This window comes from Rana temporaria, chromosome 2 (assembly GCF_905171775.1).
Source record: "Rana temporaria chromosome 2, aRanTem1.1, whole genome shotgun sequence".
In the NCBI taxonomy this organism is placed as follows: domain Eukaryota; kingdom Metazoa; phylum Chordata; class Amphibia; order Anura; family Ranidae; genus Rana; species Rana temporaria.
Genome location: NC_053490.1, coordinates 6,513,299 through 6,537,407, shown reverse-complemented (window position 1 = coordinate 6,537,407; position 24,109 = coordinate 6,513,299). Strand labels below are relative to the sequence as shown.

The 24,109-nt window shown below is 49.6% G+C and overlaps 1 protein-coding gene across 2 annotated transcripts in view; it reads right to left on the bottom strand.

Moving 5' to 3' along the window:
* Window positions 1-24,109, bottom strand: part of LOC120928786 (beta-arrestin-1) — a 243,210-nt gene that overhangs the window by 70,402 nt on the left and 148,699 nt on the right. For both annotated transcript variants that reach the window (XM_040339784.1, XM_040339785.1), the window contains exon 2: window positions 11,298-11,328. In XM_040339784.1, coding sequence (XP_040195718.1) covers window positions 11,298-11,328 — 31 coding nt within the window. The remainder of the gene's footprint in view (window positions 1-11,297; window positions 11,329-24,109) is intronic.

The following is a 24,109-nucleotide window of genomic DNA, read 5'->3' as shown; positions in this document are numbered from 1 at the left end:
AGCGTCCGGCACTGCGTCGCTTTAACTGACAATTGCGCGGTCGTGCGACGTGGCTCCCAAACAAAATTGGCGTCCTTTTTTCCCCACAAATAGAGCTTTCTTTTGGTGGTATTTGATCACCTCTGCGGTTTTTATTTTTTGCGCTAATAAACAAAAAAAGAGCAACAATTTAAAAAAAATATATATTTTTTTTACTTGTTGCTATAATAAATATCCCAATTTTTTTTTTAAAAAACTTTTTTTTTTCTCAGTTAAGGCCGATACGTATTTTTCGACGTATTTTTGTAAAAAAAAAAAAAAAAATCGCAATAAGCGACTGGTTTGCGCAAAAGTTATAGCGCCTACAAAATGGGGAACAGAATTATGATTTTTTTTTATTATTTTTTTTTTTACTAGTAATGGCGGCGATCTGCGATTTTTATTGGGACTGGGATATTGCTGCGGACGTATCGGACACTTTTGACACAAATTTGGCGCCATTCACATTTATACAGCGATCAGTGCTATAAAAATGCACGAATTACTGTATAAATGTGACTGGCAGTGAAGGGGTTAACACTAGGGGGTGAGGAAGGGGTTAACTGTGTAGCCTGGGTGTGTTATAACTGTGTGGGGGGAGGGGGGTGACTGGGGGAGGGGACCGATGCTGTGTCTCTATGTACAAGGGACACAGATCGGTCTCCTCTCTCCCTGACAGGACGTGGAGCTCTGTGTTTACACACAGAGCTCCACGTCCCTGCTGTCACCTGCCGTGTCACCGACGATCGCGTGTACCCGGCGGACATCGCGGCCGCCAGGTACACGCATCGGGTCTTCGGCGATGCGCCGGGACAGTTTTTACCCGCCGCGCGCCACCCAGTGGCGCGCGCGGGTAATGCACATAAAAGGCCGTGTTTAAACGGCCACTTGGCACTTGAGAGCCGCGCTGCGGACGTATTTCGTCTATAGCGCGGATCTCAAGTGGTTAAAGGGACATCTACACTCAAATACCCTGAGCTATATTCACCTCTCATAAGTAACTATTAGTTAATGCTACAACTTCTAATTACTACATGTACTCTCAAAGTACCTGAGCTATACTGCCTCTCATATGTAACTTGTAGTTGCCACTGCAACTTGCGTATTACTACATGTACTCTCAAAGTATCTGAGTGATACAGCCTCTCATATGCAACTGTTAGTTGTTACTACAACTCATACTTACTACGTGCTATACAGAAGTATAAATTGCTTATAGGCCTTGTCCTAATCATTGGAACATGTTCGCTCTAACTTTTCTATGCTAGGAATTGATGCTATTTCTTAACATCTCCCTTAGTGGCCTAATACATCCCTACATGCTCAAAGTGATATGATGTAGAGAACCCCCAAACTCCTGTTGCTAGGAGTGACGCCTGGGGTCCCTTACTGATAATCACTTGCATATAGAAGTGTATTGGAATCTTGACCTTGAACTCAGCATGGGAGGCCGCTGTATGTAATGTGACTGGCTTGACTCAGCGTGGGAGGGCACTGCATGTACCATAGGCAGCTTGACTCAGCATGGGAGGGCCCTGCGTGTAATGTGACCAGCTTGACCCAGCGTGGGAGGGCCCTGTGTGTAATGTGACTGGCTTGACTCAGGGTGGGAGGGCACTGCATGTACCATAGGCAGCTTGACTCAGCATGGGAGGGCCCTGCGTGTAATGTGACCAGCTTGACCCAGCGTGGGAGGGCCCTGTGAGTAATGTGACTGGCTTGACTCAGCGTGGGAGGGCACTGCATGTACCATAGGCAGCTTGACTCAGCATGGGAGGGCCCTGCGTGTAATGTGACCAGCATAGGAGAGCCCTGTGTGTAATGTGACTGGCTTGACTTAGTGTGGGAGGGTCCTGGCACTTTGATTTATTAATTTATTTTATCATGCAGCGCCCTCCCACACTGAATCAAGCTGGTCATGTTACACACAGGGACCTCCCCGGCTGAGTCAAGACAGTCATGTTACACACAGGGTCCTCCCCCGCTGAGTCAAACCAGTCATGTTACACTCCTCTTCTGTTTTGAATGGCACCCAGCTTCATTGAACACACTTACTGAAATGCAGGGTGCCATGGACCCGCCTCCTGTGGGTAGAAGTTATCACTTCCCACCACACTGTTCTGTTATAGTGTGCCATAAAGCACAGAAGCCGGCCCAGCATGGGGAAAAAGAGGAAGAGGGCAGTGAGTATAACATGAACAGCCTGACCCACCATGGGAAGAACCTACATGCAACGTGACCGGCTTGACCCAGTGTGGGAGGATCCTAAGTGTAATTTGAATGGGCTGACCCAGCATTGAAGACAATGCAAGTGGTGTGACTGGACTGACCCAATGTAGGAGAACCCTACGCGTATCATGACCAGCCTGACCCAACGTTGGAGAGCTCTGCGTGCAATGTGACTGGCCTGACCCATTATGGGAGGACCCTGCAATTATCAAGGCCAGCCTGACCCAGCGTGGAAGGGCCCTCCATGTATCATGGCCAGCCTGCCCCAGGGTATAAGGGCCCTGTGATTATGATGGGCAGCCTGACCCAGCGTAAGAGGGCCCTGCAGGTATCATGGCCAGCCTGACCCAGAGTGGGAGGTTTCTGTGTGTATCAGGCCAGCCTGACCCAGCGTAAGGGGGCCCTGCAGGTATCATGGGCAGCCTGACCCAGTGTGGGAGAACCCTGCATGTATCATGACCAGCCTGACCCAGCATGGGAGGACCTTGTGTGTATCACGGCCAGCCTGACCCAGCATGGGAGGGCCCTGTGTGTATCACGTCCAGTCTGACCCAGCATGGGAGGACCTTGTGTGTATCACGGCCAGCCTGACCCAGCATGGGAGGGCCCTGTGTGTATCACGTCCAGTCTGACCCAGCCTGGGAGCACCCTGTGTGTATCATGGCCATCCTGACCCAGCGTGAGAGGGCCCTGCATGTATCATGGCCAGCCTGACCCAGCATGGGAGGACCCTGCATGTTTCATGGCCAGCCTGACCCAGCATGGGAGGACCCTGCATGTTTCATGGCCAGCCTGACCAAGCGTGGGAGGGCCCTGTGTGTATCATGTCCAGCCTGATCGTGGGAGGACCCTGCATGTATCATGGACAGCCTGACCCAGCATGGGAGGACCCTGTGTGTATCATGGCCATCCTGACCAAGCGTGGGAGGACCCTGTGTGTATCATGGCCAGCCTGACCCAGCATGGGAGGACCCTGCATGTTTCATGGCCAGCCTGACCCAGCGTGGGAGGGCCCTGTGTGTATCATGTCCAGCCTGATCGTGGGAGGACCCTGCATGTATCATGGACAGCCTGACCCAGCATGGGAGGACCCTGTGTGTATCATGGCCAGCCTGACCCAGCGTGGGAGGACCCTGCATGTATCATGGCCAGCCTGACCCAGCATGGGAGGACCCTGTGTGTATCATGGCCAGCCTGACCCAGCGTGGGAGGACCCTGCATGTATCATGGCCAGCCTGACCCAACGTGTGAGGACCCTGTGTGTATCATGGCCAGCCTGACGCAGCGTGGGAGGTCCCTGCATGTATCATGGCCAGCCTGACCCAGCGTGGGAGGGCCCTGCAGGTATCATGGCCAGCCTGACCCAGCGTGGGAGGGCCCTGTGTGTATCATGTCCAGCCTGACCCAGCATGGGAGGGCCCTGTATGTATCATGGCCAGCCTGACCCAGCGTGGGAGGGCCCTGTGTGTATCATGTCCAGCCTGACCCAGCGTGGGAGGACCCTGTGTGTATCATGGCCAGCCTGACCCAGCGTGGGAGGACCCTGTGTGTATCATGGCCAGCCTGACCCAGCGTGGGAGGACCCTGTGTGTATCATGGCCAGCCTGACCCAGCGTGGGAGGACCCTGTGTGTATCATGGCCAGCCTGACCCAGCGTGGGAGGACCCTGTGTGTATCATGGCCAGCCTGACCCAGCGTGGGAGGACCCTGTGTGTATCATGGCCAGCCTGACCCAGCGTGGGAGGACCCTGTGTGTATCATGGCCAGCCTGACCCAGCGTGGGAGGGCCCTGTGTGTATCATGTCCAGCCTGACCCAGCGTGGGAGGGCCCTGTGTGTATCATGTCCAGCCTGACCCAGCATGGGAGGGCCCTGTGTGTATCATAGCCAGCCTGACCCAGCGTGGGAGGGCCCTGTGTGTATCATGTCCAGCCTGACCCAGCGTGGGAGGACCCTGTGTGTATCATGGCCAGCCTGACCCAGCGTGGGAGGGCCCTGTGTGTATCATGTCCAGCCTGACCCAGCGTGGGAGGGCCCTGTGTGTATCATGTCCAGCCTGACCCAGCATGGGAGGACCCTGTGTGTATCACGGCCAGCCTGACCCAATGTTGGAGGACCCTGTGTGTATCATGGCCAGCCTGACCCAGCGTGGGAGGACCCTGCAGGTATCATGGCCAGCCTGACCCAGCGTGGGAGGGCCCTGTGTGTATCATGTCCAGCCTGACCCAGCGTGGGAGGACCCTGTGTGTATCATGGCCAGCCTGACCCAGCGTGGGAGGACCCTGTGTGTATCATGGCCAGCCTGACCCAGCGTGGGAGGACCCTGTGTGTATCATGGCCAGCCTGACCCAGCGTGGGAGGACCCTGTGTGTATCATGGCCAGCCTGACCCAGCGTGGGAGGACCCTGTGTGTATCATGGCCAGCCTGACCCAGCGTGGGAGGGCCCTGTGTGTATCATGTCCAGCCTGACCCAGCGTGGGAGGGCCCTGTGTGTATCATGTCCAGCCTGACCCAGCATGGGAGGGCCCTGTGTGTATCATAGCCAGCCTGACCCAGCGTGGGAGGGCCCTGTGTGTATCATGTCCAGCCTGACCCAGCGTGGGAGGACCCTGTGTGTATCATGGCCAGCCTGACCCAGCGTGGGAGGGCCCTGTGTGTATCATGTCCAGCCTGACCCAGCGTGGGAGGGCCCTGTGTGTATCATGTCCAGCCTGACCCAGCATGGGAGGACCCTGTGTGTATCACGGCCAGCCTGACCCAATGTTGGAGGACCCTGTGTGTATCATGGCCAGCCTGACCCAGCGTGGGAGGACCCTGCAGGTATCATGGCCAGCCTGACCCAGCGTGGGAGGGCCCTGTGTGTATCATGTCCAGCCTGACCCAGCGTGGGAGGACCCTGTGTGTATCATGGCCAGCCTGACCCTGCGTGGGAGGACCCTGCATGTATCATGGCCAGCCTGACCCAGCATGGGAGGACCCTGTGTGTATCATGGCCAGCCTGACCCAGCGTGGGAGGACACTGTGTGTATCATGGCCAGCCTGACCCAGCGTGGGAGGGCCCTGTGTGTACCATGGCCAGCCTGACCCAGCCTAGGAGGGCCCTCCATGTAAGCCAAAGCAGAAAGTCTTATGGGTGCATTTATGGAAACATTTGCAGAGCTGTGAAATTGTCCATCCGTTCTGTGTGGGGGAGGGGGGAGGGTAGGGGTGAAGTTGAATGTTACTAAGCTATTTTCTCTCCAAGTTAAATATAATTTGTTTATAATAAATAAACTGAATCTGGAAAATACTGTATCATGGCCACTAGATGGTGCTGAAAAGCATAGTATAAAAAGTATTGATTTGCTATGAGCTTCACCTCCATCTAGTGGCCATAATGTGGTAATTTCTTAAGCCACTTATTTTCTATAAATGAATAGCATTCGACCTGGATAGAAAAATAGCCTAGCAACATTTGATTTTGCCGCCATTGGGAAAGAACGAACGCCATTTCAGAAGAAGAATCTCTCTGCAACTGTTTTATAAATCCGCCCCCTTTCATGTCACTAATCTAAAAAAAAAAAGAGAGAAAAAAAATCTCTACCGATCAAATGTGAAGTGAAGATTTGAAGTGACTGGAAGGAGCGGGGCTCCTCTTTGAGGACAGATCTGTTCACGATCGGGGGTGGCCCCCCCTCGTCTCCGCGTATATTACTCGCCGCCGTTCTCAGCTCACAGCGGGAGCGTCTTACTTTGCATTTCACACTGCCTTTGAAAAGCAACTTCTGCGCTCAAACGTGGCCCTGAAATTTGCATTCGTTTCATGTCGCCCCACTTGTGAGTTTAGAGCCCCGGAGAGCCGAGTCCTCTGAAGAGTCCTCTGATAAACCCTTCATCTTCCGCAATGTTGTCAACTGATTTTTTTAGATTGTAAGCTCCTGGGAGCAGAGCTCTCCTGACCTCCCTGTATGTAAATGTATGTACTGACTGCGGGGGGGGGGGGGGACGGACATTAGAGTGTAAGCTCCTCTGTACAGAGACTGATGTGACTGTGGGGGGGAGGGGACATTAGAGTGTAAGCTCCTCTGTACAAAGACTGATGTGACTGTGGGGGGGGGGGGGGGGAGACATTAGAGTGTAAGCTCCTCTGGTACAGAGACTGATGTGACTGTGGGGGAGGGGACATTAGAGTGTAAGCTCCTCTGTACAGAGACTGATGTGACTGTGGGGGAGGGGACATTAGAGTGTAAGCTCCTCTGTACAGAGACTGATGTGACTGTGGGGGGGGAGGGGACATTAGAGTGTAAGCTCCTCTGTACAGAGACTGATGTGACTGTGGGGGGGGGGGGGCATTAGAGTGTAAGCTCCTCTGTACAGAGACTGATGTGACTGTGGGGGGGGAGGGGACATTAGAGTGTAAGCTCCTCTGTACAGAGACTGATGTGACTGTGGGGGGGGGGACATTAGAGTGTAAGCTCCTCTGTACAGAGACTGATGTGTCTGTGGGGGTGGGGGGGATATTAGAGTGTAAGCTCCTCTGTACAGAGACTGATGTGACAGTGGGGGGGAGGGGACATTAGAGTGTAAGCTCCTCTGTACAGAGACTGATGTGACAGTGGGGGGGAGGGGACATTAGAGTGTAAGCTCCTCTGTACAGAGACTGATGTGATGTGGGGGGGAGGGGACATTAGAGTGTAAGCTCCTCTGTACAGAGACTAATGTGATGTGGGGGGGGGGGGGGACATTAGAGTGTAAGCTCCTCTGTACAGAGACTGATGTGACTGTGGGGGGGAGGGGATATTAGAGTGTAAGCTCCTCTGTACAGAGACTGATGTGACAGTGGGGGGGAGGGGACATTAGAGTGTAAGCTCCTCTGTACAGAGACTGATGTGATGTGGGGGGGAGGGGACATTAGAGTGTAAGCTCCTCTGTACAGAGACTAATGTGATGTGGGGGGAGGACATTAGAGTGTAAGCTCCTCTGTACAGAGACTGATATGACTGTGGGGGGGGAGGGGACATTAGAGTGTAAGCTCCTCTGTACAGAGACTGATATGACTGTGGGGGGGGGGGGCATTAGAGTGTAAGCTCCTCTGTACAGAGACTGATATGACTGTGGGGGGAGGGGACATTAGAGTGTAAGCTCCTCTGTACAGAGACTGATGTGGGGGGGAGGGGACATTAGAGTGTAAGCTCCTCTGTACAGAGACTGATGTGACTGTGGGGAAGGGGACATTAGAGTGTAAGCTCCTCTGTACAGAGACTGATGTGACTGTGGGGGGGAGGGAACATTAGAGTGAAAGCTCCTCAGTACAGAGACTGATGTGACTGGCTCAGTGATCTCTGTACAGCACTACGGTATATGTCATTGTACATCATTTTTTCTAGAACCTTCCTCAGTCGCCCCTCCCCCCCCCCCCCCCCCGGGGAGCCATAATAAAGGTCCCCCATTAGTTATTAATAAAAACCGCAGTGATGGCGGCTGGAACATTTCCTCGGCCTCCTATTGGTGATCAGGAGGCGGACGGCGTGATTAAGGACATAAATAAAAGGAAACACGCCGAGGTATTGTGAAGACAAATTAGCGATTCTGACCGGCGGTGTGCTTGCGGGAAGCACACGTGGAAAGAGCGGAGGAGATGGGGGGGGGAGGGGAGGACGGTCTATGGAAATAATATTTGTATCAGAGAGATGACGGTGTCAAAAAAATGAGGAACACCGGTAACATTTTTAACTATTTAGCGACCGGCCCACGCGCACGCACCTAGTACGTTATCTGACACCTCTGAGTCTGGGGCGTGCACGCACGAGCGCGCCGCCGGCAACCTGATTGGCTCCTGCTGTGTCCAATTAGCGGGTCTAGCAGACCCCATGCCCGCCGGGAACCTGCTGAACGATCCTGGAGATTAGCAGATCGCCGTTCTTTGAGAAGGGAAGGAAGTGATCCTGTGTTTCTGCCAAGTCTGCCCCCCCCCCACCCCAAAGCACCTTGTCCCCATGTTGATGAGGAGGACAAGGGACCCTTCCCGACAACCCTTGCCCGGTGGTTGACGGGGTCTGTCGATGGGGGGGGGGCTTATCGGAATCTGGAAGCCCCCTTTAACAAGGGGGCCCCCAGATCCCAGCCCCCCACCCTATGTATATGAGTATGGGGTACATTCACCTGGGGGGGGAGTGTCAATAAAAAAAACACTACAAAGGTTTTTAAAGACTTCTGACTTCGGGGGTCTCTTCCGACTTCTCCGCGCTCTCCGGCCTCTTCTCCGCGCTCTCCGGCTGTCTTCTGCCGGGCTCCTCCGCTATCTTCTGCTCCTTTGCCCGCGGTTGCCCCGGTCTTCCCCGTCGTCTTCTTCCCTCCGGTCTTTTTCCGATGTTCTTGTTCCGATGTTTTTTCGACGCTCCCTCCCGCTGTAATGTCACGTGCGCGCGGTGCGCAACGACTTATATAGGCACGGGGCGCGGTCACCGGGTGATGTCATCCGATGACCCCACCCCTTGTGACGTCACAGTCCCATCATGCCCCGGGACGGCGACGTCATAAGGGGTGGGGTCACCCGGTGACCCCGCCCCATGCCTATATAAGTCGTTGCGCACCGCGCACGCGGCATTGCAGCGGGAGAGAGCGTCGAGTCAACATCGGAAAAAGACCGGGGGGAAGAAGACGACGGGGAAGACCGGGGCAACCGCTAGCTAAGGGGGGGGGGGCAAAAGAGCAGAAGATAGTGGAGGAGCCCGGCAGAAGACAGCCGGAGAAGAGCGCGGAGAAGTCGGAAGAGACCCCCGAAGTCAGAAGAAGACCCCCCCGGAGCGCCTAATACATTTCTTTACAAACCTGTGTAGTGTGTTTTTTTTATTGACACTTTTTTACCCCAGGTGAATGGGTGGGGCTACGATGTACCCCCTACTCATTCACATAGTTAAAGGGGGCTCCCAGATTCCGATAAGCCCCCCTGTCCGCAGACCCCGACAGCCACCGGGCCAGGGTTGTCGGGAAGTGGCCCTTGTCCTCATCAACATGGGGACAAGGTGCTTTGGGGTGGGGGGCGCGGGGTCCCCCCTGCCCCAAAGCACCAAACCCCCCCCCCCATGTTGAGAGCATGTGGCTTGGTATGGTCCAGGAGGGGGGTCGCCCCCCCTTTCCTGACCTGCCGGGCATAAGGGTCTGGTATGGATCTTGGGGGGACCCCACGCCATTTTTTTTTGGGTGTGGGGGGTTCCCCTTAAGATCCATACCAGACCGAAGGGTCTGGTATCATCTTGTGGGGGAACCTCACGCAGAGTTCCCCCTTTCAAGATTCTCAGCACACAAGTCGCACCGCAAGTCGGATCCTCTGGAGATGTGTGCAAACGTCTGACCTCTGTGCTTCCCAACAAGGGTTTCTCCACCAAGGGGATCAAATACTTATTTCACTCACTGCAACGCAGTTTACAGTACTTATCTATCCTATGGTCACCAGCTCCATCTAGTGGCCATGATGCGGTATTTTTCTGAAACACTTCAATTAGGAAAATTACAACATTATGGCCACTAGATGGTGCTGAGGAGATAAACATATTAAGCAAATTACAGAGATTTTTGGTTTATGGTTTAAAATACCGGGATTATTTGCTTCCCTTGAAGGGGGACCGACCCTTCCAGCAATGATCATCTCTGTCTATCACAGATAAAGGAGTGGATGATGCTAAATGCCTGAGCTTACTGGCCGGTAGACATGTGCACTGCCGAAAAATTTGTTCATTTTTGTTTTCGTTTTATTTGTTTTTTAGCTTTTTTCGAAGATTCGGAAATTCGAAAATTTTTCCGATTTTCACATTTCCAATTTTCGAATTTCCGAATTTTCAAATTTTCAAATTCTGAATTTTCGAATTTCTGATTTTCAAATTTACGATTTTCAAATTTACGATTTTACAATTTCTGAATTTTTGGAATTTCCGAATTTCGAAATTTTCGAATTTCCGGTTTTCATAATTTTAGAATTTCTGAAATTTAGAATTTTAGAATTTCTGAAGTTTCGAAGTTTTGAATTTTGACATTTCTGAAATTCAAAATTTCCAAAATTCGAAATTTTCGAAATTTCAGAAATTTCGACATTTCAGAAATTTGAAATTTCAGAAATTCGGAAATCCAAAAATTCGGAAATTTCACAATTAACGAATTTGTCAAAATTCATTCAAAAACGAATTTGGAACTAAATGAATTGCGCATACCGCACAGGTAGGTGGTGCAGGCCTCTGCCTATAGTCACTCGAATTTCCTAAATTTCGAATTTCCGAAATTCAAATTTTTGAATTTCCGAAATATCGAATTTTCACATTTGCGAAATTCGGAATTCCAGAAACTCAGAAATTTGGAAATTCGAAATTTTGGAAATTTGAAATTTCGGAAATTTGGAAATTCGAAATTTCAGAAACTCAGAAATTTGGAAATTCGGAAAATCGAAAATTCAGGAATACGAAAATTCTGAAATTAGAAAATTTCGCAATTAACAAATTTGTCAAAATTCGCTCAAAAACAAATTCGGAAAACTAAACGTGTCTACTGGCCGGTTAGCATACCGCGCAGGCCTCTCTTACAGAGATATTTGGGGCGTGGATCACACTACTAGTGCGTTTCACATACGTTCCTGATCTGGAGGAAGGTTGAATGATCGAATTTAGAATCCAGAAAAAAAAATGACCCAACATTGGGTCAACCTCCTACCACCGGTGTTTATGTAGGTAACCCATCGATGTACTTCTCTATGCAATTCAGCCAGATCATGGCTGGTGGGAGGGGCCGGCAGCTACCTGAGAACATCCCAGCACCCCGCCCCAGTGCTCCTCTCAAGAGACCTCAGTCCTAATGCAAGCAGTGGGAGGAGCTATGCAAATATCAAGCTGCCCTAATAGGTGGAAGTCAGTGTTGGGAAGTGGGCGTTGCTAGGCAGGCTTCATTTGCATTAGGTAACGCCCACATGTGATGCTTCCCCTTCATGAATAAAATAACTGAAATCCAATGAATGAATGAAAGGGGCGGGGGCAAGAGACGGAGGGAGTTTTGTGAAGTCATCGGTTACACATGATATCACTCACCTTTCCATTCGGACTCGCTTTTTTAAAGACTCTGTAACAAAAAAAAAGATAGAAAACAATTAGAAAAATATAACAGAAACATAATAACAAATTCTGTACATTAATAATCATGACCCCTCCCCCCATATCACCACGCCCCCCTACTGACACACGGTGACCTATGAGAGGTGGCGGGGTGTACCTCCCCTGTAGGGGGCGCCCAGTGGTGCCCAGAGGACTTGTTCCCTCCCCTGTAGTGGGTGCCCAGAGGACCTGTTTCCTCCCCTGTAGGGGGCACCCAATGGTGCCTAGAGGTCCTGTTCCCTCCCCTGTAGGGGGCACCCAATGGTGCCTAGAGGTCCTGTTCCCTTCCCTGTAGGGGGCGTCCAGTGGTGCCCAGAGGACTTGTTACCTCCCCTGTAGTGGGTGCCTAGAGGTCCTGTTCCCTCCCCTGTAGGGGGCACCCAATGGTGCCTAGAGGTCATGTTACCTTCCCTGTAGGGGGCGCCCAGTGGACTTGTTTCCTCCCCTGTAGTGGGTGACCAGAGGACCTGTTCCCTCCCCTGTAGGGGGCACCCAATGGTGCCTAGAGGTCCTGTTCCCTTCCCTGTAGGGGATGCCCAGTGGTGCCCAGAGGACTTGTTCCCTCCCCTGTAGTGGGTGACCAGAGGTCCTGTTCCCTTCCCTGTAGGGGTCGCCCAGTGGTGCCCAGAGGACTTGTTCCCTCCCCTGTAGTGGGTGACCAGAGGACCTGTTCCCTCCCCTGTAGGGGGCACTCAATGCTGCCCAGAAGACTTGTTCCCTTCCCTGTAGGGGGCACCCAATGCTGAACAGAGGACCTGTTCCGTCCCTGTAGGGGCACCCAGAAAACTTGTTCCCTTCCATGTAGGGGGCACCCAGTGGTGCCCAGAGGACCTGTTCCCTCCCCTGTAAGGGGTGCACAGTGGTGCCAAGAGGACCTGTTCCCTTCTCTGTAGGGGGCACCCAGTGGTACCCAGAGGACCCGTTCCCTTCTCTGTAGGGGGCACCCAGTGGTACCCAGAGGACCTGTCCCTTCCCTGTAGGGGGTGCCCAGAGGACCTGTTCCCTTCCCTGTAGGGGGCACCCAGTGGTACCCAGAGGACCTGTTCCCTCCCATGTAGGGGGCACCCAGTGGTGTCCAGAGGACATGTTCCCTCCCCTGTAGGGGGTGCCCAGAGGACCTGTTCCCTCCTCTGTAGGGGGTGCCCAGAAGACCTGTTCCCTCCCCTGTAGGGGGTGCCCAGAGGACCTGTTCCCTCCTCTGTAGGGGGTGCCCAGAAGACCTGTTCCCTCCCCTGTAGGGGTGCCCAGAACACTTGTTCTCCCCTCGGTAGGGGGTACCCAGTCGTGCCCAGAGGACCTGTTCCCTCCCTGACAATGGTGAACAGTGAATGAGCTCTTTGTTCCGCAGGAAATCAATACGCTTTCCATTCAGCAGCCGGCCTGCCTTCCCCCACAACGACATTTCCAATCAATACAACCATCGCATGCGCTGCCAACACTGCGGTCACATGACTTTTCCTCCTTCGTGGAGAGCCAGTAATGAAAACACCTGCAGGGAATATTTTATACATAGACCACCAGGGATCCCCCGCATGGAAGGACCCCAGTGCACCATGGGAAGGGAGCCATTGATTTCCTTGCTGCAGGTATAAATCAGCCAGACATGGATTCCCCCGGGATCCGGAGTCTGCCGGAACGTAGCTTCAGAAGCCATGTACAGAACTGGGAAGACCGGGGGGAGGGGGGGGACAAAGCTTAGCTGACAATGTACAACAAAGGATACAGACCCAGGAACTCAGCACAGGGATGGTGGGAACCCCTCATAATGGGCACAGCGGGTGTACAGACCCGGGAACTCAGCACAGGGATGGTGGGAACCCCTCATAATGGGCACAGCGGGTGTACAGACCCGGGAACTCAGCACAGGGATGGTGGGAACCCCTCATAATGGGCACAGCGGGTGTACAGACCCGGGAACACAGCACAGGGACGGTGGGAACCCCTCATAATGGGCACAGCGGGTGTACAGACCCGGGAACTCAGCACAGGGATGGTGGGAACCCCTCATAATGGGCACAGCGGGTGTACAGACCCGGGAACACAGCACAGGGATGGTGGGAACCCCTCATAATGGGCACAGCGGGTGTACAGACCCGGGAACTCAGCACAGGGATGGTGGGAACCCCTCATAATGGGCACAGCGGGTGTACAGACCCGAGAACTCAGCACAGGGATGGTGGGAACCCCTCATAATGGGAACAGCGGGTGTACAGACCCGGGAACTCAGCACAGGGATGGTGGGAACCCCTTATAATGGGCACAGCGGGTGTACAGACCCGGGAACTCAGCACAGGGATGGTGGGAACCCCTCATAATGGGCACAGCGGGTGTACAGACCCGGGAACTCAGCACAGGGATGGTGGGAACCCCTCATAATGGGCACAGCGGGTGTACAGACCCGGGAACTCAGCACAGGGATGGTGGGAACCCCTCATAATGGGCACAGCGGGTGTACAGACCCAGGAACTCAGCACAGGGATGATTGAAACCCCTCATAATGGGCACAGCGGGTGTACAGACCCGGGAACTCAGCACAGGGATGGTGGGAACCCCTCATAATGGGCACAGCGGGTGTACAGACCCGGGAACTCAGCACAGGGATGGTGGGATCCCCTCATAATGGGCACAGCGGGTGTACAGACCCGGGAACTCAGCACAGGGATGGTGGGAACCCCTCATAATGGGAACAGCGAGTGTACAGACCCGGGAACTCCGCACAGGGATGGTGGGAACCCCTCATAATGGGCACAGCGGGTGTACAGACCCGGGAACCCCCCACATATTGGGTGTGTCCGCAGTGCCCGCTCCCGGACGAGCCCCCATTATTTTTCCACAATCATCGGTTACCGTTCAATCGGCAGCTTGTAAGAAAAGACGTTTTAGCAGTTGGGAGATTGCCAAGTGTGCCATTTACTGCCTGCAGGAGCTCAGAGGACTTGAGACTTGTGGAGAGATTCATTGTTATATATTGTAGAAGATTAAAAGGGGTCCTTAATATGTGTATTAAAGGGCTAGTCCACCCAAATACGGGGGGGGGGGTAAGAGGTCCTCATGTTTCCTAACCAGTCTCCCCCTCCCTCTTTCATGGAGCAGAGCAAGTATGACACTAATATACAGATAATATAAGGAATAAGGAAAAAGGAGAAGAAGATCGTTTTCCGTAATCAGCCCTAATTGACTCCTTCTTCCCCTTCTCCCATTCACTATTCATTTATGGCTGATTTTTATTTTGATATTTATTAAGGGGTTAATAAAGTGTTAAATAAGAGCACATTTTATTTGAAAAGAAAAGACTGTAAAAATAAACTATGATGTAATTAAATTTTTAGAGCCCCCCCCCCCCCCCCCCCCAAAAAAAAATAATTTTAACCCTTCGACATCCTTCCTGATCTGCCAATTTCCACACAAGATCACTTGGAGCCTTGTGAACAGAGACTCTGGACCCCGTTCCCATTAATTCATTGGAGTAGGGTCATACAGCTTTGCTTTTCTTGGCATCTCGTGGTGTTTTTAGGATAAATATAATAAACTTTGACTTTGGATTGCTCTGCCGAGTCAGATTTCTGCATTTTGCCTGAGAGTGGAAGAATCCATGTTTTTATACACCCTTTTTATATACATATATTTATTTATGTATATTTCAATACATTTTTAGCTATATTTTATATACAGTACATATATTTAAGTATACTTAATAAATATTTATTTATATTTTTATTTGCATTATTTTCTTTATTGATATTTTAATGAATATTTATTTTATCTTTATATACATGTTTTTATATTTAACATTTTTAATAAATCTTTACTTATATTTTTATATACTTTTTTAACTTATTTATATTTTATATACTTTTTTTTATTTATTTACATTTTGATAAATATTTACATTTCTAAATACATATTTTTATTCATTTATATTTTGATAAATATTTATTTATATTTTTATATACAGTACATGTATTTAAGTATATTTTAATAAATATATATATATATTTAGATTTTTATATTGATGATTATATTTATTGATATTTTGATAAATATTTATTGTAATATGTATAATTTTGTAATAAAACTTTACTTTTTATATACTTTTTTTTACTTATTTATATTTTATATAATTTTTATATTTATATACATTTTGATTGCTATTTACATTTTAAATACATATTTTTATTCCTTTATATTTTAATAAATATATATTTATTTATATTTTTATATACAGTACACAGTATATATATATATTATATAGATAATTTTCTTTCTTGATATTTTGATAAATATTCAATTATATTTTTATATACATTTTATATTGAAATTTGTAATAACTCTTTATTTATTTTTTTATATACTTTTTTTCAACTTATTTGTATTGTATATACTTTTTAATTTATATTTTGATAAATATTTATTTATATTTTTATATACAATACATAGATTTAAGTATATTTTAATAAATGTATACTTATATATTTTTTATAAAGATAGTTTTATTTATTGATATTTTGATAAATATTTAATTATATTTTTATATACATTTTTTATTGAAATTTGTAATAAATCTTTACTTATTGTATATACTTTTTAAATATATTTATATTTTGATAACTACCTACATTTTTAAATACACATTTTTATTTGTAAATTATTATAAATATTTATAAATAATATCGATATAGAGAAAATTGCAATGGGATTGCTGCACAATAATTATTTTATTTTGAAGAAATTCATCAAAAAGACATCAAAAACATTATCTGTATAATCAGGCAATCATGAAATTATCAGGCCCCGTACACACGAGAGGATATCCGCTGGAAACGGTCCGCCAGACCATTTCCAGCGGATAAATCCTCTGGCGGATTTGGATCTGATGGCTGTACACACCATCAGATCCAAATCCCCGCGGAATACATCCGCGGTGACGTGCCGCGCCGATGACGCGGCGACGTGCGCGCCGCTGGAAGGTAAATACTTCCACGCATGCGTCGAATCATTACGACGCATGCGAGGTAGGGGAGCGGACGGACTGATCCGGTGAGTCTGTACAGACGACCGGATCAATCCACTGTACTGGATTCAATCGTATAGATTTCTTAGCATGCTAAGAAATTTTTATCCGCTGGGAATCCGTCGGCTGGATTTTTATCCGCCGGGAAATGTCCGCTAGGCCGTACACACCACCGGATCTATCTGCTGGAACTGATCCGCGGATAAATCCCAGCGGATAGATCCGGTCGTGTGTACGGGGCCTTACAGTTTTGGGCTATTCTGGATCATGCCCTTCTTCAGAGTGTCATGCCTATATTTATATTTTTTTTATATAGATTATGTTATTTATTGATATTTTGATAAATATTTAATTATATTTTATATACATTTTATATTGAAATTTTAAATAACTCTCTATTTATATTTTTACATACTTTTTTCCACTTTATTTGTATTGTATATACTTTTTCTAATTTATTTATATTTTAATAACTATTTACATTTTTTAATTCATTGATATTTTGATAAATATATATTTTATACACAGTATTTGATTTAATTATATTTTGATAACTTTTTTATTAATATTTTTTATAGATGATTTTGTTTTTATATTGAATTTTTTTTTTTTTTTTTTTTTTTATACAAATATATGTATTTATTTATATTTCTATATACATATTCTTATATCTTTTTACATTTTTTTTTTTTTTTGTTGATGTCTTTGAATGCACATTTTATCCCATAATATTTATTTTCCAGTCAGCATTTAGGCTCGATTCACACCTATGCATGTTGCTTTTGAGCGTTTTTGCAGTGCTTTTTGCGGTGCTTGCTGCGTTCTTTGACGTGAGTTTTTACCGCGATTTTATCGCGCTATACTCTTCATGAGATGCCGCCATCTTGGCAATGTGATATTCAATCTTCTATCTTCTGCCCCTCCAATGAGCTCCAGAGTACGACACCGAAGCCCCCCCCGATAGTGTGACCGCCGTCAGTATAGATTGGCAAATGCGACATATATGCAGGGAAATCGGCGCTGCGTGTATATTGGCTTTGTTGTATGCGGGGAATCAGCGCTGCGTGTCTATTGGCTTTGTTGTATGCGGGGAATCGGCGCTGCGTGTCTATTGGCTTTGTTGTATGCGGGGAATCGGCGCTGCGTGTCTATTGGCTTGGTTGTATGTGGGGAATCGGCGCTGCGTGTCTATTGGCTTGGTTGTATGCGGGGAATCGGCGCTGCGTGTCTATTGGCTTTGTTGTATGCGGGGAATCGGCGCTGCGTGTCTATTGGCTTGGTTGTATGCGGGGAATCGGCGCTGCGTGTCTATTGGCTTTGTTGTATGCGGGGAATCGGCGCTGCGTGTCTATTGGCTTTGTTGTATGCGGGGAATCGGCGCTGCGTGTCTATTGGCATTGTTGTATGCAGGGAATCGGCGCTGCTTGTCTATTGGCTTTGTTGTATGCGGGGAAGCGGCGCTGCGTGTCTATTGGCTTTGTTGTATGCGGGGAATCGGCGCTGCGTGTCTACTGGCTTTGTTGTATCCCGGGAATCGGCGCTGCGTGTCTATTGGCTTTGTTGTATGCGGGGAATCGGCGCTGCGTGTCTATTGGCTTTGTTGTATGCGGGGAATCGGCGCTGCGTGTCTATTGGCTTTGTTGTATGCGGGGAATCGGCGCTGCGTGTCTATTGGCTTTGTTGTATGCGGGGAATCGGCGCTGCATGTCTATTGGCTTTGTTGTATGCGGGGAATCGGCGCTGCGTGTCTATTGGCTTTGTCGTATGCGGGGAATCGGCGCTGCGTGTCTATTGGCTTTGTCGTTTGCGGGGAATCGGCGCTGCGTGTCTATTGGCTTTGTTGTATGCGGGGAAGCGGCGCTGCGTGTCTATTGGCTTTGTTGTATGCAGGGAATCGGCGCTGCGTGTCTATTGGCTTTGTCGTATGCGGGGAATCACCGATGCGTGTCTATTGGCTTTGTTGTGTGCGGGGAATCGGCGCTGCGTGTCTATTGGCTTTGTTGTATGCGGGGAATCGGCGCTGCGTGTCTATTGGCTTTGTTGTATGCGGGGAATCGGCGCTGCGTGTCTATTGGCTTTGTTGTATGCGGGGAATCTGCGCTGCGTGTCTATTGGCTCTGTTGTATGCGGGGAATCGGCGCTGCGTGTCTATTGGCTTTGTTGTATGCGGGGAATCGGCGCTGCGTGTCTATTGGCTTTGTTGTATGCAGGGAATCAGCGCTGCGTGTCTATTGGCTTTGTTGTATGCGGGGAATCGGCGCTGCATGTCTATTGGCTTTGTTGTATGCGGGGAATCGGCGCTGCGTGTCTACTGGCTTTGTTGTATGCCGGGAATCGGCGCTGCGTGTCTATTGGCTTTGTTTTATGCGGGGAATCGGCGCTGCGTGTCTATTGGCTTTGTTGTATGCGGGGAATCGGCGCTGCGTGTCTACTGGCTTTGTTGTATGCCGGGAATCGGCGCTGCGTGTCTATTGGCTTTGTTGTATGCGGGGAATCGGCGCTGCGTGTCTACTGGCTTTGTTGTATGCGGGGAATCGGCGCTGCGTGTCTACTGGCTTTGTTGTATCCCGGGAATCGGCGCTGCGTGTCTATTGGCTTTGTTGTATGCGGGGAATCGGCGCTGCGTGTCTACTGGCTTTGTTGTATGCGGGGGATCGGCGCTGCGTGTCTATTGGCTTTGTTGTATGCGGGGAATCGGCGCTGCGTGTCTATTGGCTTTGTTGTATGCGGGGAATCGGCGCTGCGTGTCTATTGGCTTTGTTGTATGCGGGGAATCGGCGCTGCGTGTCTATTGGCTTTGTCGTATGCGGGGAATCGGCGCTGCGTGTCTATTGGCTTTGTCGTTTGCGGGGAATCGGCGCTGCGTGTCTATTGGCTTTGTTGTATGCGGGGAAGCGGCGCTGCGTGTCTATTGGCTTTGTTGTATGCGGGGAATCGGCGCTGCGTGTCTATTGGCTTTGTCGTATGCGGGGAATCAGCGATGCGTGTCTATTGGCTTTGTTGTGTGCGGGGAATCGGCGCTGCGTGTCTATTGGCTTTGTTGTATGCGGGGAATCGGCGCTGCGTGTCTATTGGCTTTGTTGTATGCGGGGAATCGGCGCTGCGTGTCTATTGGCTTTGTTGTATGCGGGGAATCTGCGCTGCGTGTCTATTGGCTTTGTTGTATGCGGGGAATCTGCGCTGCGTGTCTATTGGCTCTGTTGTATGCGGGGAATCGGCGCTGCGTGTCTATTGGCTTTGTTGTATGCGGGGAATCGGCGCTGCGTGTCTATTGGCTTTGTTGTATGCAGGGAATCAGCGCTGCGTGTCTATTGGCTTTGTTGTATGCGGGGAATCGGCGCTGCATGTCTATTGGCTTTGTTTTATGCGGGGAATCGGCGCTGCGTGTCTATTGGCTTTGTTGTATGCGGGGAATCGGCGCTGCGTGTCTACTGGCTTTGTTGTATGCCGGGAATCGGCGCTGCGTGTCTATTGGCTTTGTTGTATGCGGGGAATCGGCGCTGCGTGTCTACTGGCTTTGTTGTATGCCGGGAATCGGCGCTGCGTGTCTATTGGCTCTGTCGTATGCGGGGAATCAGCGCTGCGTGTCTATTGGCTTTGTTGTATGCGGGGAATCGGCGCTGCGTGTCTACTGGCTTTGTTGTATGCCGGGAATCGGCGCTGCGTGTCTATTGGCTTTGTTGTATGCGGGGAATCAGCGCTGCGTGTCTATTGGCTTTGTTGTATGCGGGGAATCGGCGCTGCATGTCTATTGGCTTTGTTGTATGCGGGGAATCGGCGCTGTGTGTCTATTGGCTTTGTTGCATGCGGGGAATCCGCGCTGCGTGTCTATTGGCTCTGTCGTATGCGGGGAATCGGCGCTGCGTGTCTATTGGCTTTGTTGTATGCGGGGAATCGACGCTGCGTGTCTATTGGCTCTGTCGTATGCGGGGAAGCGGCGCTGCGTGTTTGCCAAGGCTGCACTGCCTTTTACGTTAGACAATGTGGTCCCTCTGCGGGGGGGGGGGGGGGGCTCTGTTCTAGAAATTACCGGCTTCATAAAGAACATGACGACCGCGTGCGAAGAAAAGCGCCCAGCGGAGGAAAATATCATTGTGTGCGCGGAAGGATCAAGGCCGATCGTTTTCTGCCACGACAAAGAGCAGAGCCTGAGAGCTCTGAGTCAGATCGACGCAATTTGAAGAACATTTCTCCGTTTTATTGTACCGCCGCGCAGTCGAATGTTATGTCTTTATTACTATGTAACTTTTTTTTATAACATCAGACGTCACGTCTTATTTTATCTAAAAATGTATCTAAAGAGGAGACATCTGATGTTGGAAAAGGTTACATAGTAATAAAAAAAAATAACATTCTATATAATAGAGCGAAGATCAGGGACATTGGTCTACGTCAGTGGTCCTCCAGTAAGAATGCAGCCTATCCATTCACTAGAGAGCGGTGACATCACTGAGAATGCAGCCTATCCATTCACTAGAGAGCGGTGACATCACTGAGAATTCAGCCTATCTATTCACTAGAGAGCGGTGACATCACTGAGAATTCAGCCTATCCATTCACTAGAGAGCGGTGACATCACTGAGAATGCAGCCTATCCATTCACTAGAGAGCGGTGACATCACTGAGAATGCAGCCTATCCCTTCACTAGAGAGCGGTGACATCACTGAGAATGCAGCCTATCCATTCACTAGAGAGCGGTGACATCACTGAGAATGCAGCCTATCCAATCACTAGAGAGCGGTGACATCATTAGAATGCAGCCTATCCCTTCACTAGAGAGCGGTGACATCACTGAGAGTGCAGCCTATCCATTCACTAGAGAGCGGTGACATCACTGAGAATGCAGCCTATCCATTCACTAGAGACCGGTGACATTACAGAGAGTGCAGCCTATCCATTCACTAGAGAGCGGTGACATCACTGAGAGTGCAGCCTATCCAATCACTAGAGAGCGGTGACATCACTGAGAATGCAGCCTATACATTCACTAGAGACCGGTGACATCACTGAGAATGCAGCCTATCCCTTCACTAGAGAGCGGTGACATCACTGAGAATGCAGCCTATCCCTTCACTAGAGAGCGGTGACATCACTGAGAATACAACCTATCCATTCACTAGAGAGCGGTGACATCACTGAGAATGCAGCCTATCCATTCACTAGAGACCGGTGACATCACTGAGAATGCAGCCTATCCAATCACTAGAGAGCGGTGACATCACTGAGAATGCAGCCTATCCAATCACTAGAGAGCGGTGACATCACTGAGAATGCAGCCTATCCAATCACTAGAGAGCGGTGACATCACTGAGAATGCAGCCTATCCATTCACTAGAGAGCGGTGACATCACTGAGAATGCAGCCTATCCGCAGAGATTGATGACATCACAGAACACACTGCAGTTGATAATAGTAACACAAGACATTCTATTGGATGTAATCTGATTGGGAGGATAAAATCAGGTTTACAATCAGATGAAAGGATCCCATTCATGTAAACATGACCTCCCGTCCCGGACAAGAATCCCGGGGAAGAAAATAATATCGCGCCGATAAATCAAACGCATGAGCACCAGCCGCGCTGTACTTGGTAATAACACATTTCATGAACCTGTAATATCAGCTTGTGCTGTTCCGTATTTCTCCTTGTTCTAAAAATAAAGCTGTGCTCAGTGAAAAGAATCTTTCACATGGAGGGTGAATTTCATGTTTGCAACATTTTTAATGGCGAAGCCAGAAAATAAAATATCTTTATGTGTACTCAGGGGTATCTGCGTTGTCTATGAGGGTAAGTCCAGTTCTCCACATCGGACCATATAAGAGCAATGTCTCTGGAGGAGTCCCATGGCTAGCACCATAGGTAAGCAGCTGGAGGAGTCCAATGGCTAGCACCATAGGTAAGAAGCTTGAGGAGTCCCATGGCTAACACCATAGGTAAGAAGCTGGAAGAGTCACTTGGCTAGCACCATAGGCAAGCAGCTGGAGGAGTCCCATGGCTAGCACCATAGGTAAGAAGCTTGAGGAGTCCCATGGCTAGCACCATAGGTAAGAAGCTGGAAGAGTCACTTGGCTAGCATCATAGGTAAGAAGCTGGAGGAATCCCAGGGCTGGCATCATAGGTAAGCAGCTGGAGGAGTCCTGTGGCTAGTACCATAGGTAAGCAGCTGGAGGAATCCCACGGATAGCATCATAGGTAAGCAGCTGGAGGAATCCCATGGATAGCACCAAAGGTAGGCCACTGGAGGAGTCCCATGGCTAGCACCACAGGTAAGCAGCTGGAGGAATCCCATGGCTAGCACCATAGGTAAGCAGCTGGAGGAATCCCATGGCTGGCACCACAGGCAAGCAGCTGGAGGAGTCCCATGGCTAGCACCATAGGTAAGCAGCTGAAGGAGTCCCATGGCTGGCACCATAAGTAAGCAGCTGGAGGAGTCCCTTGGCTAGCACCACAGGTAAGCAGCTGAAGGAATCCCATGGTTAGCATCATAGGTAAGCAGCTGGAGGAGTCCCATGGCTGGCACCATAGGTAAGCAGCTGGAGGAATCCCATGGCTAGCACCATAGGTAAGCAGCTCAAGGAGTCCCATGGCTGGCACCATAGGTAAACAGCTGGAGGAGTCCCATGGTTAGCACCATAGGTAAGCAGCTGGAGGAGTCCCATGGCTAGCACCATAGGTAAGCAGCTGCAGGAGTCCAATGGCTAGCACCATAGGTAAGCAGCTGGAGAAATCCCATGGCTAGCACCATAGGTAAGCAGCTGGAGGAGTCCAATGGCTAGCACCACAGGTAAGCAGCTGGAGGAGTCCCATGGCTAGCACCATAAGTAAGCAGCTGGAGGAGTCCCAAGGCTGGCACCACAGGCAAGTGGCTGGAGGAATCCATGTCTTGCACTAGCGGTGGCTGGTGCTACATTTTTTGGGGGGGACAGCAAACAAAACCCCCACCCGCCTATCAGCCCCGCACCTACCCCATCCAGGTCGCGGGTGGCTTTGGCGGCTTCTCCTCCCAGCCAATCTCATACAATTGATGGGCACAGTGGCTGAGTTTGATGGCACAGTGGCTGCGTTTGGCATGGCACAGTGGCGATAATTGATGGCACAGTGGAAGCGTTTGATGGCATGGCACAGTGGCGACAATTGATGGCACAGTGGCGACAATTGATGTCACAGTGGCTGCGTTTGATGGCATGGCACAGTGGCGACAATTGATGGCACAGTGGCGACAATTGATGGAGATGTAGGGGTAATTTGCCAAGCACAAGATGTTCTCCTTTTGTTCTGGCGCGCAGAAGGTGACCTTAGTCGTCTGACATCTCAAACAGAATTGAGTGCTTTGTGGATACATTTCATGTAGGACGGTTGGCACTCTGTACCATCTCTCTATCATTTTCCTGGAATCTGCTAGAGATGTAGGAGTGATGTGCCAAGCACAATATGATCTCCTTTTGTTGTGGAGGGAAGAAGGTGACTTTGGTCATCTTACACCTCCAACAGATCTCAGAGCTTTGTGGATACATGTCGTGTAGGAAGGTTGGTACTGTGTACCACCTCGCTAATAAGTTATATTCAGATTCCTGGAATGTGCTGGAGATGTGCCAAGCACGTGATCTTCTCCTTTTGTTCTGGAGCAGTGGTTCTCAACCTTTCTAGAGCCGTGACCCCTTGATAAAATGTATCAAGTTGTGGGGACCCCCAACAGTAAAATTATTGTTGTAGCGTGGGTTGTCGGCACCCAAGGC